Here is a 20,314-nt window from a genome sequence, read left to right as displayed (position 1 = left end):
TGTGTGTGTGTGGTCTGTGAAGTGCAGCTTTTTAATGAGCCCCACTCTCCTTATTAAACTTGATGCTCTGCAGCACTCTGATCAGCCTGCATCAAGGACACAGGGCTCGACTGATCACGTCTAAACTCACCCCCCCTCCCCTTCTCCCCCTCCTCACCCACCTCGTCCCACCCCGACAAAGTGAGAATGAAATATCCTTGAAAGAAAAACTATGAATCAAAGGTGTTTTTCAACCAGCGTTTTTCTCAAACAGAGAGAGGGAGAGAGAGAGAAATGGACAGAGAGAGAGAGAGAGAGAGAGAGAGAGAGAGAGAGAGAGAGAGAGATGGAGAAATGGACAGAGAGAGAGAGAGAGAGAGAGAGAGGGAGGGAGAGAGGGAGGGAGATATGGAGAAAAGGACAGAGAGAGAGAGAGAGAGCGAGATGGAGAAATGGACAGAGAAAGAGACAGAGAGAGGGAGAGATGGAGAAATGGACAGAGAGAGAGACAGAGAGAGGGAGAGATGGAGAAATGGACAGAGAGAGAGAGAGGGAGAGATGGAGAAATGGACAGAGAGAGAGACAGAGAGAGGGAGAGATGGAGAAATGGACAGAGAGAGAGACAGAGAGAGGGAGAGATGGAGAAATGGACAGAGAGAGAGAGAGGGAGAGATGGAGAAATGGACAGAGAGAGAGACAGAGAGAGGGAGAGATGGAGAAATGGACAGAGAGAGACAGAGAGAGGGAGAGATGGAGAAATGGACAGAGAGAGAGAGAGCTGCTGGAGGGCACTAGAAAGGACGTGTCCTAGATTAGCTCTCACACATCCTTCTCTCTCCCCCCTCTCTTCCCCTCCAGCCACACAGACTGTGTGTGTGTGTGTGTGTGTGTGTGTGTGTGCCGTGCTGTGGGCGCTGGCGTGGGGAGACACCAGCCATTTAGACATCTGTCAGCCGCTGATGAAACAGTTCAATTTAGTGGAAAATCTCAGACAACCTTGTCTGGCGGACGGGCCGACAGGCTTTAACTCACATTTGTATTTGTGTTTGTGTCAGACCTGTTTTCCAATACTATTTCAGGTATTTCATTTCAAAAACTGAAATACAGTCCCATGCATTAAACCCAGGTATTTGTAAGTAGTATTTAAAATAAGTATTTGAAAATACTTTCAAATACAATTTGGTCGATTCAAATAAAAGTGTTTTGGGCTGTGTATTTAAAAATACTTTTATAACAAATACACCAGTCTCAACGTCAACAGTGAAGAGGCGACTCCGGGATGCTGGCCTTCTAGGCAGAGTTCCTCTGTCCAGTGTCTGTGTTCTTTTGCACATCTTAATCTTTTATTTTTATTGGCCAGTCTGAGATATGGCTTTTTCTTTGCAACTCTGCCTAGAAGGCCAGCATCCCGGAGTGGCCTCTTCACTGTTGACGTTGAGACGTGTTTTGCGGGTACTATTTAATGAAGCTGCCAGTTGAGGACTTGTGAGGTGTCTGTTTCTCAAACTAGACACTCTAATGTACTTGTCCTCTTGCTCAGTTGTGCACCGGGGCCTCCCACTCCTCTTTATATTCTGGTTAGAGCCAGTTTGCACTGTTCTGTGAAGGGAGTAGTACATGGCGTTGTGCGAGATATTCCGTTTCTTGGCAATTTCTCACACGGAATAGCCTTCATTTCTCAGAACAAGAATAGACTGACAAGTTTGAAAAGACATTTCTAAGTGACCCCAAACATTTGAACGGTAGTGTATGTGTGTGGTAGTGCTGTGCGTGTAGTCTGACTACTTGTGTGTGTGGAGGTCCAGACTGCGGATGGCTGTGCAGCAGGGGAGGGTATTATGTTGTTAAATATCTGCAGAAGGAGCTGAGGGCATGTTTTCAGTAGATAGATGTTTTGGGGCCAGTTTAAAGCACAGCTCAGTGGTGACATTAGAGGCTCTGAGAGAAGTGCCCCCCCCCCCCCCTAGCTACGTGCCCCGACCAGCCATCTCCACCCTCATTTCTCCAACCCCCCACCCACAGTCCCCAGAGCTTCATTAGCTGTTCATTAGAAAGAAAACTCTTACTTTAAGTTGTTGTTCCTCTAAAACAGAGTCCCCCCCTCCTTTCACTCATCTAAAGCTACTTGGCAGATTTGGGGAGGGGAGGAGGTACAGTATTTGTGTGTGTGTGTGTGTGTATCTGTGCCAGAGTGTGTGGGAATCAATTAGGCCTACGTCCAGTCCCTGTTCTGACCTGTGCAGGTTTCATTAAGATCTCCATTAACACAACATAGCACAAGCACAACACGCACGCACGCACGCACGCACACACACACACACACACACACAGGTCTCCACCCAGCACTTGCAGTCTACTGCCAAAGCTGGAGGCTTAGAGAAGGGGGGGGGGGGATGGACAGGCAGGGAGTTGGCAGAGGAGAGAGGCTGCTTTTCTAAAGTGTGTCACTCCAATATGTGGCTGGCAGTCTAGGCCTTTGTTTTTCTGAATTCCGTGTTGGGGAGTATAGGAGTACTATGCAGGGCTGTACAGAACATCCACATTTACACTCACTACCACATTCTCTCCAGACTGTTCACACTCAACGCAGTACTCAAACATGGCAGCCATTCAACTGTTCCTGTGTGTGCCCTAAATCAATATGGCTGCTGTTCAGCTCTGCCAGCCGCTCTCGTCCAATATGGCCGCCGTCCAACTGCTGTGATTGGATCTCACCCTGTCAGGGCCTACAGTTTAGAGCGCAAGAATGAATGAGGGAGAGACAGAGAGCCAATATAAACATTGTTCTACTGCCTTTTACAAGAGAGGGAGAGACAGAAAGCTAACAAGCACAGATTGCTTTTTAGCTGAACTCATTTATTGCCTTGCCCTAAAGCGAACTGTGCTCTCCCTCTCTCATCACTCCGTCCTCTCCTTAGCTCACCTCTCTGTCCATTGCTCTCTCTGTCCACCTCTCTACCTCCACTCAACGATAAAGCATTTATTGACTCTCTCTCTCTCCCACTACATCCCTCCAGCTCTCCCTCTCTCCCAGAGGAAGGTCAGTCAGTACTTTATTAAAGTCAAATTTAAACATATCCACAGTGCTGCATTGCCTTGAGAGCTCAGAGGAGGCCATTTTAAATGAGTTAATCATGACCTCCCAAAACTGCTCAAATGGATTTGATTATGGTGCAATTGATTCAGCCCTGTGTGTGTTGGTTTTAGTGTTACCTGCCTGGGGAAAGGAGGGACAGAGGGAGGAGGAGTTGGCAGAGGGACAGAGGAAATGAAGGAGGGCAGTAATTTCACGTTCCCCTAATCCTAAAATGTTTAGAGCATGTGACGTCTCATATCCACCCTCCGCCCTCATATCCACCCTCGTATCCACCCTCATATCCACCCTCTCTAACCCAATAGGTCCATCCACTAACCAACAGACGAAATACAGTGTACAGACTTCCCTTCCCTCTAATCAATATGGTTCCAGAGCCTCAGAACAGCCAAGGCTGCAGCCTGCCAACACCCCAAGCAGGAGTAACCGTGGCCCAGCAGCCTGTTAAACCCAGAGGAGCAGTTAGACTTCCAGAACCTGGGAGGGGAGCCGAGACAAAATCCTATTGCTCTTCTATCACTCCACTGTGTTTAATATACACACAGGGACAGAGGACAGCAGCAGGAGTCTGGTAGAGGAAAGGCCCCTACAGCACACACACACTCTCTCTCAAATGCACACACACTGAAATATATTCACACACAGAATATATAATGTAGTCAGACATAAATGACACAAATAAGCATCTAAATGCAGTTAATGACAGAGTAAAGGCCTACACACACACACACACACACACACACACACACACACACACACACACACACACACACACACACACACACACACACACACACACACACACACACACACACACACACACACACACACACACACACACACACACACACACGACAGTAATGGGAGCTGTCCCCTGTTAATCACTGACAATGCGTGACAGCAGGGCAGCATGGGCCGTGAACACACACTCACCCCTGTTAAGGTCTTTATGTTATGCAGTGCGTTCTGGGCTTCAAGGGCAGCTTTCCGTGTGTAAAACGTGACAAAACAGCACCCTGGGAGAAGAGAGGGGGAGAGAGAGGAAGAGAGATGAACATGATAAGTAACCAAAAAAGTGTTCTTAATTTATTCCTACAGTTTTACGTCATCCGTCAAAAGTAGGCTCAAGGAGAAACCAGCTTAGCATTTAAATGAAGAAAACATTCACGATTTTAAAACAATTCAGTATTAATGACTTGAGTGACAGTACTTCAGAATGACAGAGAGACATCAAAGAGAGAGAAGGGGAGAGATGGAGAAACAGGAGCCAGTGAGAGAGAGAGAGAGAGAGAGAGAGAGAGAGAGAGAGAGAGAGAGAGAGAGAGAGAGAGAGAGAGAGAGAGAGAGAGAGAGAGAGAGAGAAGGAAAGGTCTAGTCATTATCCTGTAGATGAAATAGTAATCTCCAGTGTAGGTAACAGACAGTCCAGCTGTAGACCATTAAGCCACAGTCAGCAGTATAAGGCGCAGAGGAACTGCCGAGTCATGTAGAATCACTGCTTCACACACATTTACAGTTTTTCTGAGACGTGCGTGAATGACTAGTCCTACTGTCCATCCATCTCACTTCCGTTATGTTGCACAGCTACAATGTATTATTAACCCTAGACCCCCTGAGAGGAATTGGTAGTATGCATTGGAGCTTGCTTTGCAGAGGGGTTGATGATTGCAAAAGGTGGCTTTAAAATGACCAGCATTTTCATATGGTGTTGCCTGTGTTTGGGATGGTTAAAGTCTTGGCCTAGCATGAAGGGAGTGCACTGGGATTTCCATAGAGTAGGGCTTGTGTATGGGCAGGTTTGAGCTTAGTGTAACAGTAGTAGTCTGTATTACAATTGCCATAGCGTATAGCCTGTGAATGGGAGGTGTTAGCCTAGCATTAGCTGTGTGCTGTGATGCCCATGGTGTGGGGCCTGTGTATGGACAGCTTTGAGCTTCGTATTAGCACTGTTGTCATTCCCATAGCGTAGGAAGGGAAGGGTTAGCCCAGAGTCTGGCAATATATGTGTATTGTGGTTCCCAAAGCACACAGCCTATTTAGCTCTTATAGTGTTATCATAGGTATGGGGGGGTTAGCGTGTTAGTGGTGTGTATTGGGATTCCCTACCATTTGTGTTGTATCAGCGTTGCTTAGCCTTGCATTAGTGTCTTAGCCTAGCAGAGGCCTATTGTGATCCCCATAGCGTAGGGCCTGTGTATGGGATGGTAAATGTAGCAGTAGTGGTGTGTATTGTCATTCTCATAGCATAGGGCCTGTGAGGGATAGCGATGCGGCGTGTGGTTGGCTGTCCCTGTTGGCGTGCTGTCAGGAAGAAGATCAAAGAGCAGAGCATAGTTCTCACACACTAAGGCTGCGTTTAGACAAGCAGACCCATTTTTTCACGAATTGGTCTTTTGACTAATCACATCAGGTCTCTGCACATCAGATATTTTTTAACATCAGGTATTTTTCGGAGCGTATGTGATTAGTCAAAAGAACAATTAGTGAAAAAAAGATCAGAATTGGGCTCATGCACAAAACTAGCAGTAGTGTACTCAATGCTGTGTTCGAGACCACCTAAAGCAAGACCGATTCAAGACCAAGACCGGAGGAGGGGCAAGACCGATTCAAGTCCAAGACCGGAGGAGGGGTGAGACCGATTCAAGTCCAAGACCGGAGGAGGGGTGAGACCGATTCAAGTCCAAGACTGGAGGAGGGGCGAGACCGATTCAAGTCCAAGACCGGAGGAGGGGCAAGACCGATTCAAGTCCAAGACCGGAGGAGGGGCAAGACCGATTCAAGTCCAAGACTGGAGGAGGGGCGAGACCGATTCAAGTCCAAGACTGGAGGAGGGGCGAGACCGATTCAAGACCAAGACCGGAGGAGGGGCGAGACCGATTCAAGACCAAGACCGGAGGAGGGGCGAGACCGATTCAAGACCAAGACCGGAGGAGGGGCAAAACCGATTCAAGACCAAGACCGGAGGAGGGGCGAGACCGATTCAAGACCAAGACTGGAGGAGGGGCGAAACCGATTCAAGACCAAGACCGGAGGAGGGGCGAGACCGATTCAAGACCAAGACCAGAGGAGGGGCGAGACCGATTCAAGACCAAGACCGGAGGAGGGGCGAGACCGATTTAAGACCAAGACCGGAGGAGGGGCGAGACCGATTCAAGACCAAGACCGGAGGAGGGGCGAGACCGATTCAAGACCGAGACCGGAGGAGTGGCGAGACCGAGTCAAGACTGAGAATGGGGTCCAAGACAGAGTCAAGACCGAGACCAGAAAAATGCAAGTCAAATTAAAGACCATGATTATAATTTAGTCAAATCAGCACCATAATAAGAGTTCAAAATGTCCAGTATTTCTGGGTTCATATTTCAGAACAACATGTGGATTCTTTAGACATTCAGAATAGTGAAGAAATGCATGTTGAGGAAAATAGAGACACTTTACAAATATTACTAACCCAAACACAGTGGGGAACAATGGGCCTTCTAAGCCTTCAGACAAGGGCTAAGAGTTTATAAAATAATGAGTATAATAATAATGCTGTTCTGATTTAAAAGTTTTTGTCGATAAAGGTTAACACTGAGCATTAACACCAATTAGAATTTTTCTTTGCTGGTCTCTGGGGAGATTAATCTAGCTAGCTAAGTCAGGCACCAGCTAGGCCATCAGAAGATAGATAAAGGCATATGCCATTCAACTGTATTGGGTGGGACCGTTTTTACAAAAACTTCTGCCTACTTGGAGGCCAGCAAGTGTTAACAAAGAGGATGTTGTTGCTAATGTGTTAGCTTCTCTCTTTTCAAGAATAATGATCACCATCTGCTGAGGGGAACTGTGTTTTTTTATTGCATCGCGCTTTTGCTGTTGTTAGCTCACTTTGAAAATAACTTGTACGTGTGAAACATTGTTGCATTTAAATTGGAACTGACAGCATTTTAGCAATATAACATTTACACCCCCAGGAAGAATATGACACATTTTGTAAACATTTTCTGACAAGTGACCACTTAGATATGGTCATTTTCACATTTTCATAGATTCTTAGAATGTTTGGTTATTACGTATAGTAAGGCATTTGTGAAAAGTCTATAGTAATATAGAGTGGGAAAGCGGCCGTGCGTTTGGACAATTAAAAGACACTGCAGTAAATAAAACCGAATAAAAACATCTGTCTTGTCCGGGACCGGAGTCTACACAGACCGGTGTGCTATAGCCAATCAGAGCTGCAGTAGGCCTTTATACAAACAAGCCATTTGTCACACAGACCTGCCATCATTCATTTTGAACTGGACTGTGTGTGTTTACAGGCCGTTGCAACAGCGCTACTTTAGATCATTAGAACGCATTTGCCAAATGCCACAAAATACACCTGAATGGATTTCTGCAAATATGTAAATACTACGGGAGTCCTGTTACATTTGGGAACTTTACAGTCCTACTGAGCAAACAACTATGAAAAGGTAGGCTCTCTCACCCTCAGTTATGCACATCAACAACAACAAGATACTAATGCTAGCCAGAGCAAGATAAGCTAAAATCTAATGAAGGAACATTAGATAAACCCTCTCAAGCTTTTTCAGCTAGTTGGCCATCAAAATTGCACTGATAAACAATGGGGAATTGTAGCCACCACGTCCTTCTGTAGCTTGCCTGCCAATGCATGCTTGTCCCAACCAAGCACCCAAGCTAACTGGCTAAATGAGAGAACAACTCAATCTGACCATTTTACTCACCTTGACTAGCTCTGACTTTTTTTTCAACTTTTACTTACGCGGTCATATTCAGGAGGTGTTGCGCATTCATAAATTCATCAGTTGTTCTGCGCTCTGGCACACTCAAACGAGAGTGCTCTGAAATCGGAGTATATATATTTTTTTATTTAACCTTTATTTTTAACCTTTATTTAACTAGGCAAGACAGTTAAGAACAAATTCTTATTTACAATGACGGCCTACACCGGCCAAACTTGGACAACGCTGGGCCAATTGTGCGCCGCCCTATGGGACTCCCAATCATGGCTGGTGGTGATACAGTCTGGATTCGAACCAGATTGTCTGTAGTGACTCCTGTAGCACTGCGCCACTTGGGAGCCCAGTTAGCCAAAGTGAATTTGCGAAAGCAAGAGATATTCTAATTGGATAACAGTTGTTCAAGTTCTTGCTAGCTAACCAAATGACACCTGCAACTCTAGCTGTGTATAGCCACCGAAAAACGATGTGAGGGGAAAACGTCAGTCACTCACCCACTACTCCAATGGCATGACATCCTCCTAGCAGCTAGCTAGCCATCTATCCAGCTAACGTTAGGCTCCGTGTTTTTAGCTTGCTACAGTACATAAATAGATACTCTAGCCTATTAGCCACGTTATGACTGACTTGTGATCATTGCCCATGCTAGTTTTATTGTATTGACATTCCCATCCTTCGTTACATTCGTCCGTTTTTGTCCAGAATATCGAGTCATTGAAACTGAAATCCCGAATGGAGGCTGAAAACAATGTAGCAGGCCAGCTGTGTATTGGTGAATTATATTAATCATGCATTGAACTGCATCCATCTATTCTGCCAACAATGCCTTAGACTTCAGCATGAAATGTTGAGTCAAATAGAACCTGTTTTTAAAACCTCTTATAAAGTTGGTTTTGTAGCATAAACTGGGAATTTGATATTTTTGACTGATATTAGATTGTCTGTTTGTTTCATATCTGCACAGTAGTTACAACTCTGTCAGATCCACTTGAAATGTGTTTTTGCAATGGGAAGTAAGTCAATTGGGAAATGCTTCATGTTTTGTTTTTGTCTTCTTATGAATAGGACCTACTGGTTTATGGACTGCTTCTCCTTTAACATCATGCTGTGTGTGACTGCTGTCTTTCCATCGACCCTATGCAGTGGTGTAGTGGTTTCTGGAGAAGTGGGTATACTAACATTTTGCCAAAAAGTTCTCAAACGGCCTGCCCAGCAAAGGAAAGGACCCCTGTTTTCCTAGAGATTATACAGAGTTTTACTCTCAGATTTTTCACTCTCCAAAAGAATAAATATGGAAATACAAAAAAATAAAAAAATGTGATGGGTTAAGTCCACAACAATGTTTAAACCACATCAATCTGATTGGGTGGGCCTGTCAGGGCCTGGCTCCCCAGTGGGTGGGCCTCTGTCCACCCAGGCCCATCCATGTCTATGCCGCTGATGCAAAAAGCACATTGACAATTGTGCATCACAAATAGACTACTAACCAACACTTCGGACATAACTTTTTAAATACCTGGTTTGCATACCCATTGTTGCCTTAGTTACCATATACTGGTAGATATCATAAATTGAAATGTCTTTCCTACCCTACCCTTCTACCGATGTCATTCTTCTGTGAGCTGCTCCATGCCAAAACACGTTGAGAGCTGCACACGTCCTGCCTGCACATGATATTCCACTGAAACTAGGTTATGTGCACGGCAAACAAGGCTACTTTATGCATGATGTCTCTATTGTACTGTAAAATTGATAAGTCGTATACCTCCACTACACTGCTTTGATACGCATCAGTAGGGATTAAGAAGTGAGTATACGCAATGTCCATTGAAAAAAAGGTGAGTGTACGGCTTATACCCGTGTACAGCCTCCACTACACCACTGGCCCTTTGTGTTTTACAAAAAGTGCCCTCTCCTACATGAGTGTACTGGTATTACGATGGCTGTCCTTTCAGAATCACCTACCTGTCACACACTGAAGACCTATAGGTTCACCACTGTACTAACCTGTCACACACTGAAGACCTATAGGTTCACCACTGTACTAACCTGTCACACACTGAAGACCTATAGGTTCACCACTGTACTAACCTGTCACACACTGAAGACCTATAGGTTCACCACTGTACTAACCTGTCACACACTGAAGACCTATAGGTTCACCACTGTACTAACCTGTCACACACTGAAGGTCTATAGGTTCACCACTGTACTAACCTGTCACACACTGAAGACCTATAGGTTCACCACTGTACTAACCTGTCACACTGAAGACCTATAGGTTCACCACTGTACTAACCTGTCACACACTGAAGACCTATAGGTTCACCACTGTACTAACCTGTCACACACTGAAGACCTATAGGTTCACCACTGTACTAACCTGTCACACACTGAAGACCTATAGGTTCACCACTGTACTAACCTGTCACACACTGAAGACCTATAGGTTCACCACTGTACTAACCTGTCACACACTGAAGACCTATAGGTTCACCACTGTACTAACCTGTCACACACTGAAGACCTATAGGTTCACCACTGTACTAACCTGTCACACACTGAAGGTCTATAGGTTCACCACTGTACTAACCTGTCACACACTGAAGGTCTATAGGTTCACCACTGTACTAACCTGTCACACACTGAAGACCTATAGGTTCACCACTGTACTAACCTGTCACACACTGAAGACCTATAGGTTCACCACTGTACTAACCTGTCACACACTGAAGACCTATAGGTTCACCACTGTACTAACCTGTCACACACTGAAGACCTATAGGTTCACCACTGTACTAACCTGTCACACACTGAAGGTCTATAGGTTCACCACTGTACTAACCTGTCACACACTGAAGACCTATAGGTTCACCACTGTACTAACCTGTCACACACTGAAGACCTATAGGTTCACCACTGTCACATACTGAAGGCCTATAGGTTCACCACTGTACTAACCTGTCACACACTGAAGGCCTATAGGTTCACCACTGTACTAACCTGTCACACACTGAAGACCTATAGGTTCACCACTGTACTAACCTGTCACACACTGAAGACCTATAGGTTCACCACTGTACTAACCTGTCACACACTGAAGACCTATAGGTTCACCACTGTACTAACCTGTCACACACTGAAGACCTATAGGTTCACCACTGTACTAACCTGTCACACACTGAAGGTCTATAGGTTCACCACTGTACTAACCTGTCACACACTGAAGGTCTATAGGTTCACCACTGTACTAACCTGTCACACACTGAAGACCTATAGGTTCACCACTGTACTAACCTGTCACACACTGAAGACCTATAGGTTCACCACTGTACTAACCTGTCACACACTGAAGACCTATAGGTTCACCACTGTACTAACCTGTCACACACTGAAGACCTATAGGTTCACCACTGTACTAACCTGTCACACACTGAAGACCTATAGGTTCACCACTGTACTAACCTGTCACACACTGAAGGTCTATAGGTTCACCACTGTACTAACCTGTCACACACTGAAGGTCTATAGGTTCACCACTGTACTAACCTGTCACACACTGAAGGTCTATAGGTTCACCACTGTACTAACCTGTCACACACTGAAGACCTATAGGTTCACCACTGTACTGACCTGTCACACACTGAAGACCTATAGGTTCACCACTGTACTAACCTGTCACACACTGAAGACCTATAGGTTCACCACTGTACTAACCTGTCACACACTGAAGGCCTATAGGTTCACCACTGTACTAACCTGTCACACACTGAAGGCCTATAGGTTCACCACTGTACTAACCTGTCACACACTGAAGACCTATAGGTTCACCACTGTACTAACCTGTCACACACTGAAGGCCTATAGGTTCACCACTGCAGAAACATGTCTATAATAGATATAAAGGCTGTTAAGAGACTGTATTAATGCATCCAGAAAGGACTGTATATATTTGGCCTGGAGAAATGGTTTTACCTGCTGACTGAATGGAAGCTGATAATTATGCGTTTTTTACTCTGCTGGTCTCGGGGAAAAAATGACGAGTCCTCACTGTCCGAGACAGATTCAAGACCGAGTATAAATGTGTCCGACACAGATTCAAGACCGAGTATAAATGTGTCCGAGACAGATTCAAGACCGAATATAAATGTGTCCGAGACAGATTCAAGACCGAATATAAATGTGTCCGACACAGATTCAAGACCGAATATAAATGTGTCCGACACAGATTCAAGACCGAGTATAAATGTGTCCGACACAGAGACAAGACAGAATATAAATGTGTCCAACACAGATTCAAGACCGAGTATAAATGTGTCCGACACAGATTCAAGACCGAGTATAAATGTGTCCGACACAGAGACAAGACAGAGTATAAATGTGTCCGACACAGAGACAAGACAGAATATAAATGTATCCAACACAGATTCAAGACCGAGTATAAATGTGTCCGACACAGAGACAAGACAGAGTATAAATGTGTCCGACACAGAGACAAGACAGAATATAAATGTATCCAACACAGATTCAAGACAGAGTATAAATGTGTCCGACACAGAGACAAGACAGAATATAAATGTGTCCGACACAGAGACAAGACAGAATATAAATGTGTCCGACACAGAGACAAGACAGAGTATAAATGTATCCAACACAGATTCAAGACAGAGTATAAATGTGTCCGACACAGAGACAAGACAGAATATAAATGTGTCCGACACAGAGACAAGACAGAATATAAATGTGTCCGACACAGAGACAAGACAGAGTATAAATGTGTCCGACACAGAGACAAGACCGAGACACTCAATATGTGAGTTCACTGAGTGTACTGTGAATAGCCTCCCTCTCTCTCAACATTTATATGAAGGCCAACAAGGCATAAAAGACACCACACACACACACACATGCAGGCATGCACAAAACACACAGAGGAGAAAGAAATATACACACACACACACACACACACACACACACACACACACAATGCAGAGAGAGGGGAGGGGGGAGTAGAGAGCAGCCTGTGAGAGGAATAGAGATTAGGAGAGAGACGGTGTTCATAAATGCTTTATATCTACTGAAGGAGCCTTTTGACTGCACAAAAAAACGGTGCCCTTCTCACACTGTCAATAACAACATCCACAACCACAGGTCCACACCATCATAGTAGACAGAGAGAGGTGGGGTAGAGAGAGGTGGGGTAGAGAGGTGGGGGGTAGAGAGAGGTGGGTAGAGAGGTGGGGGGGTGGGAGAGGTGGGGGGTAGAGAGAGGGGGGGTAGAGAGGGGGGGGTAGAGAGGTGGGGGGTAGAGAGAGAGGGGGGGTAGAGAGGTGGGGGGTAGAGAGAGAGGGGGGGTAGAGAGGTGGGGGGGGTAGAGAGGTGGGGGGTAGAGAGGTGGGGGGTAGAGAGAGGGGGGTAGAGAGGGGGGTGGAGAGAGTTGGGTAGAGAGGGGGGGTAGAGATAGGGGGGTAGAGATGGGGGGTAGAGATGGGGGGGGTAGAGAGAGGTGGGTAGAGAGGGGGGGGCAGAGGGGGGGTAGAGGGGGGGGGTAGAGAGGGCGGGTAGAGAGAGGTGGGTAGAGAGGGGGGGGTAGAGGGGGGGGGTAGAGAGGGCGGGTAGAGAGAGGGCGGGTAGAGAGGGGGGGGCAGAGGGGGGGGGTAGAGAGGGCGGGTAGAGAGAGGTGGGTAGAGAGGGTGGGTAGAGAGAGGGAGGTAGAGGAAAAATAAAAGGGATAGAGAGAGAAGACAGGGATGAAGAGGCATGGAGAGGGGTAAGAGAAGAGAGGACTGGCATGGAGGGGTGAAAAAGAGCAGAACGATTTCATCAGTTTGCAGATTGAGTGCAGCAGACGAGGAACAGAATGTTAGCATGGTTTATTAACAGAGAGTAGAGAGAGAGAGAGAGGGGGAGAGAGAGAGGGGGAGAGAGAGAGAGAGAGGGGGAGAGGGAGAGAGGGAGAGAGGGAGAGAGAGAGGGAGAGAGAGTCGGAGGAATGAAAAGCACTATTCTGGTTGTGCAGAGCTAGATGGAGGAGATGAATGTGAGGGAGGGGGGTTAGAGGGCACTCTACACCAGGTCCCTGCACTCTTCACCGGGCCCCAGCACTCTTCACCGGGCCCCAGCACCCAGGAAAAACCCCCGTGACCCCAGGGCTCCACTCAGCCTCTGACCTACATTAATTAACTCTGCTGCTGCAATTACTGACCGCACCACCCTCTGGTTAGAGTGACTACACGGGAGAACACTATAGTCTGTGTGTGTGTGTGTGAGAGAGAGAGAGAGAGAGAGAGAGAGTGAGAGACGGGAGAGACAGAAATAGATCATACTCAATAAAGCAGGAGAGGAGTGGATTGATAGAGGGGGAAGAGAGTGAGAGACGGGGGTTGGGAGGTACAATCAACCATAGTGGCCTGTGTTGAGAAGATTGGTTCTTTGACTGGCAATATCTCCTTAAGTCCACTGTACCTTCAGACTAGATTAGGACACACAGCACTTTACACTTTATAAATCCACCACAACTAACTGTGGAAAAACGGCTCCAAATGAAATCCTCAAAATGCTGTCTCCTGGCTAACCCTGAACACTCTGAGTAGGCTTCCAGCACTGCACTGCTCTATCCAGGCAACTAGCTTCACCACTGAGGCATGCCAATACACCCCCCATTATAAAATCCACCTGCAGTCACTCACTAATTGGACTTGGGTAGACAGCTAACAAAGCGAATGTCTTGTTATGGCAATTTAATTGGCTGTGCTGCTTTAGGAAAGAATGAAATAAATCAGTGTTCTGACTCCGGCCGGCCCGGTCTCTACTGAATCCATTAGAGGAGATAATTGTGTTGGGAGGCAAAGCATTTGCCCAGCGTTGCCTCAGCGTTGTGGGAGAATGAGGTTGAATTAGAATTGTAACGGTGAATGTGTGCCGGTGGAGAGCTGGATGCCCCTGGACACTACAGTGGGAAACCCCAGAGTAGATGTACATGGAGAGTGGTGATGGAGAATCAGATACTGTGAGCTATTATTATATTTCAGCGTGTGTGTGTGTGTGTGTGTGTGTGTGTGTTGCTGATATGAGGTGTCGTTCTTTCAGACACCATGTCTGGAGAATTGTGCAGTATATATATATACACAACTTGCTAATGAAGACATTACACCCATTGTGTGTGTGTGTGCGCGCGTATGTATGCATGCTGCGCCTCTGTACCCATGAGGACAGGTGCGATCATTAAGATGAATGACATAGTATGTCCCATATCAACACACACACAACTGTGCTGTGCTGTACACACCCGGCTAGACAACAGACGCAAACAAACCTGGGATGCAAACTGTTGGAGAGAGAGGAAGACTGTCTTTGTTTACCCCTCTGGCCCTCTCTCCTCTCCTCCCTCTCTCATCCCCCTCTCTCAGTGCTAAATCAAATTCTCTCTCGCTTTCTCCACTCATCTGTTTATTGACTCTTAACACATTAAAGCAACAGCAGCCAAACTAAACTGCCCATACTGCACTGGCCAGCGTTCACACAGACACACACAGCGTCCATCAGATAGTCCAGGCCTGGGACCAGGCTCAACTCAGCTAGCAGCTGCCCTTCCTGCAGAACAACCACTCAGGTGGGAAACACTGTCTACCAACTCACTGGTGTAAAATGTATTCATTGTGCCATCTTTACATGAAAAATGTATGAAAACATTTTCTAGAAGCATCAGTAACAGTATGTGTAAGGAGGAATGTGTGTATCTACCATCAATGGATTAGAGAAGAATGGAGAGAGAGAGAAAAATAAAAAATAAAAATAAACTCCACTTCACAAATCCAAATGACTCTAGTAATAGAGGGAGAGCCGCTGACCCGGCCTCTAGATCGCCAAGGGCGACGGAGCACACTCCCTCAACCATTTAACTGAGACCATTCTGAAAATATGGTCATTCATTTAAGCTAAACAGACCGAGGGAAAAGGGGCACAGTTTCCTTGACACCAATGAAATGAGAATTGGCTCCAGTGCAACTGTGGAGCCGAGGGGGGCCATTGCGGCTCCACCGTGTGAGAGGGCTCTCACAAGGCCATGTCGCGCTAGAGAGTGCTTACTTAACGACGAGAAAACAACAGCGCCTAAAGCCTGGGAATATACAAGCCTAGACAGAGCTCTATCAAACACTCAATTTCCTGTTCAATCCAATCCTCCATTTTACAGGCCAGACAAAGAGAGAGAGAGAGCGAGAGATTGTTGAGTGTTTACAGTCTCAAGGAAGAGATGAGAGGCTGTTCTCCCTACTTAAAGTAAAGTGTCTATGAGTGACACTCTCCCACACTTTGACTCATCAACCAGAGAAAATCAGAACGAATCAAGGGCTTAGCGACAGAGAAAGACACCATGGAGGGAGAGAGGAGAGGTTGACGAGAGCAACATATTGGCCTCATCCCCTACGGAGAAACAAAGAGGAAGAGAAGTCATCCAGAGGTTAGGGACACAGACAGAGGAGGAGATGCGGAGAGATGGAGAGGGAGAAAGGGAGAGCGAGAGAGACACACAAGCATGAACCCACTCAGACACACGCATACAAACACATAGCACATGACAGTGAGTTTAGGCCGAATGATTTGATTTAGGTGTGTCCCTGTCTCCTCTTGGCAGACTGGTGAATTGCTGTGTCAAGGCTTGTGGGAGCTTGTGACTCAGAAAGAGAGAGGGATGGAGAGAGAGACGAGGGGGGAAAAGAGAGAGCAAAACAGAGAGATGCTGTGGGGACGAGGTGGCGAGGGAAAGCGCTTGCTCCTTCTCTTCCATTCTTCCTTTTTATTCCTTTATTTAGTGAAGATAAATCAAATATGACATAAACAGGTGCGTGTCTGCAGTGGCCCTTACCAAAATCTCCTCTCTCTCTCTCTCCCCGTCTCCCTCTCCCCCATACATCTTCCATCCGCCTACTCCCACTGTCTCCTCAAGCTGCCTGTCATCACAGTGCATTCTGTTGTCTCGCTCTCGCTCTCTGTGGTTGATGCGTGTCTGCTAATGTGGCAGCAGCATTGTCTCATTGTCGGCTCAGCAGCCTCTTTTGTTTTCTCTCTGACTTGACAAGTTCATCAGGAAAAGGCGGATGAGATGAACATGTATATATTAATTGTGTTTTGTGTCGAAGACACAGTTTCAGAGAAATATCAGTCTGGAATTGATGGAATTTATACATGTGTACTGTACAGTATGCCTTTGTGTTTATTGCTTGCTTGTGTATTGTGTAGGATTGCATAAGCTGCGAGTGAGTGAGTGATTCTCCATCTTATCTTTGTTCGGCTGAGTGTTCTGGCTGTTGTGTGTGTTCGGTCTGTGTGTGTATGACTGTCTCTCCGCCATACCTTTGCTCTGTGGAGGGTTCTGGCTGCGGTCTCGGAGGATGTTGATCTGATAGACAGCCCCGTAGGGCTCAAACAGCTCCTTCAGCTCCTTCTCTGACCAGGAGCGAGGGATCTGGCCCACGAACATCTTGATGGCGTCTGGGTCGGGCTGGTCCGAATGCTCCAGCGCGCCGTTCATCTTCCCGGCCGTGCCGTTACTGAAAAGAGACAACAGGGGGTGCTGGGTTACATAACAGGTCATAGAAGCTACACTACCGTTCAAACGTTTTGGGTCACTGAGAAATGTCATTTTTTGTCCACTAAAATAGCATCAAATAGATCAGAAATACAGTGTAGACATTGTTAATGTTGTAAATGATTATTGTAGCTGGAAACGGCTGATTTTTAATGGAATATGTACATAGGCCCATTATCAGCAACCATCACTCCTGTGTTCCAATGGCACGTTGTGTTAGCTAATCCAAGTTTATTATTTTAAAAAGGCTAATTGATCATTAGAAAACCCGGCAGTGTACATCTGACATGACATGGAAGATGTGAAAGTACACAGTAGTGACATTCTCAGGAAGATGGGAAGGAGAGGTCCAGTGGGGTAGCAGCTGGTTCAAGGCTGGGTTCACTGTGCAGCCTGTAATATTCTGTTTATGTCTGCTCCCCTCCCCCCCCAAAAATATATTTTTTTAAAACATCCCACACCTTGAAAGTACGTCTTGGAGAACATACATCCACTATTGGACGTCAAGATGTCACCTCGCCACTTCGCGAGACACTTTCGAACAAAATCATTCTATTGATGAAATTGCGTTGCGTCGGGATGGAAGATGAATCCATCACATAGAAGAGGTGACTTTGACAACACATTACTCCAAAAGAGAAGCCATGTGGATATATACATTCAATTACCCATCTCCACGCGGTTAAAACAAACAATTCGACTCCACCTCCTTCCTATAAGCCACATTTAGACTGGCACACTGTCCAAATCAGATTTTGCACATCGTTTATGAGGTTGGCCCCACATATTTATGAACGGCTGTGCCTGATGTCCTTTGTGGTGGGCTATCACATGAATTGATGTGATGTATTTAGGTGATTGATGGTTGAGTTGTTCCTCGTACCCTCTCCCATCCCCTATAATTATGTATCTCTTTGTGACTAATATATATACAGGTAGACCAGAGGGGCCCTGATTGGCAGATGAGGGACAACCCTGATTAGAAGCACCTGCTGATCTTGATAAATGCTGTTTTGAAAGAAAGAACATTTTACCTACACAATGAAGAACGCTGTAAGGCTGAAACGTCTGTGTACGCTATCCCTGACGCAGTACAACATTTAAAACGTTGAATAACGAAGTAAGCTTTATGCAACCATTTTTTTTGTTGTTGGTGCGATTATACCTCTTTGTTCAGCTCAAAATGATAAGCAGCACAATCCCTAGGAAGGGGAGCTTCCGTAGATACATTATTTAATCCACATAACATGACTTCAAGAAAACACAATTCCCTCTGAGCAAGTAGGCCTAGCACTCCACTATAAAAAGTACAAGATAAAAGGGGACAGCAATACCAGGGAATGTGTGGGTCTGTTTTTTGGATTTGCTATCCTTGTGGGGGCCAGAAGTCCTCACAAGGAATATTAAAACAAGGACAATTTGGACAAGTGGGGACATTTCGCCGGTCCCCACAATGAAAAATGGTTAGGTTTAGGGTTACAATTAGGGTTAGAATTAGGGTTAGGGGTTAAGGTTAGGGAAAATAGGATTTTGAATGGGAATCAATTGTTTGATCCCCACAAGGATAGTAAAACAAATGTGTGTGTGTGTGTGTGTATGTGTGTGTGTGTGTGTGTGTGTGGTGATGAGCAGAGTGTTGGTGTGTTCATGCAGATCTGGCTCACTCTGTAGAAGGGATTTGTGCTGAGGGCCTGGACTGTATTACAAAACACTACATGACATGGTACCATAACACACACACACACACACACACACACACACACACACACACACACACACACACACACACACACACACACACACACACACAGTTAAGTCAATTCATGTTTTTAAGTCTCTGTAACCTTTCATTTTTCGGCTTCTTTCTCTCTGCTCACGTCATCGATGTTGTCACGAATCACATTCAATAGGCCTTGTGTGTGTCAAATAAAAACTTTTTAAAAAGAGAAAATAAACACTCTGTTGCAATGTGCACACAAACACGCACGCACACGCGCAACTCCCTGAGGGAACAATCTGGGATCACAATGGCTTGTTTTACATCTTAACGATTTTTCTAAAACGTCCGCCAGCCTCGAACAATCAGCACAGTTGCCATTGATCCCAGGGCCAGCTGCATGAATAGGGCTAGAGCGTACCAGCACACACACAGTCTGTCTCCACTTCAGCCTGCGGTGCCACGGAACCAGAGTACAAACCCAAACTAAACAAGCTAAAGTCGATGTGTTGCTTTATCGCTCTACTTTCACTTTTGTTATTCTCCACAGGAGAAAGGAGAGAGCATTATCTTGAGAGGCAGAAACAAAACAAGCCCAAATCCCTTGCTTGGCTTGCTGACAGCCGTAATACCACCCTATAAAGCTCAGGAGGGAGGAGGAGGGGAATAAAAAGAGAGAACGAGGGATGGAGGGATGGAGGGAGAACATACAGACCTTTGAACACGGCCCATCCATCTCTTGCAGAAAGAGCTCAGGCGTTCGGCAGAAACGCCCAATTCTTTAAAGGACTTAAAGGACATGTCAAATAAAATGACCAAGCCAGAGAACGAGGGAACGAGTGCTAACGGTCCCCGCGGCAATCCCTCCACTGTAAGCTGGACGATAAATCCCAGCCACAGCGCCGAGGGGACCGGGCAGGAGTTACGGCCCCAATGAACACCAAGCGTTACGCCAACATTCACACTCATAAAGCAGAGTGTTGCTTGAACGTTAGACATTTAAAAACGGGAGATGAACGGCTCCCCTGGCACACAGCACAGCCATGACACCTGCAGTATATCCATCCCTAGACACCCCAGGCTGGAAGCACACAACAACCCACTAACACACTCTGTGTAAAAGACTTGTTAGTGTGTGTGTGTGTGTGTGTGTGAGAGAGAGTGAGTGAGTGAGAGAGACAATTCCTCTTTGTGTG

The 20,314-nt window shown here is 46.1% G+C and overlaps 1 protein-coding gene across 27 annotated transcripts in view; it reads right to left on the bottom strand.

Annotated features, from left to right (window-relative positions):
- LOC106609337 (CUGBP Elav-like family member 2) overlaps positions 1 to 20,314 on the bottom strand; it is a 189,266-nt gene that overhangs the window by 45,718 nt on the left and 123,234 nt on the right. For all 27 annotated transcript variants that reach the window (XM_045722032.1, XM_045722028.1, XM_045722031.1 and 24 more), the window contains 2 exons: positions 17,167 to 17,363; positions 4,007 to 4,089 (listed from right to left, as the gene is read on the bottom strand). In XM_045722032.1, coding sequence (XP_045577988.1) covers positions 4,007 to 4,089; positions 17,167 to 17,363 — 280 coding nt within the window. The remainder of the gene's footprint in view (positions 1 to 4,006; positions 4,090 to 17,166; positions 17,364 to 20,314) is intronic.

The sequence above is a fragment of the Salmo salar genome, chromosome ssa07, assembly GCF_905237065.1.
Source record: "Salmo salar chromosome ssa07, Ssal_v3.1, whole genome shotgun sequence".
Taxonomy (NCBI): Eukaryota; Metazoa; Chordata; class Actinopteri; order Salmoniformes; family Salmonidae; genus Salmo; species Salmo salar.
The sequence above is the reverse complement of the archived record's forward strand: the minus strand, read 5'-3'. Positions and strand labels throughout refer to the sequence as shown.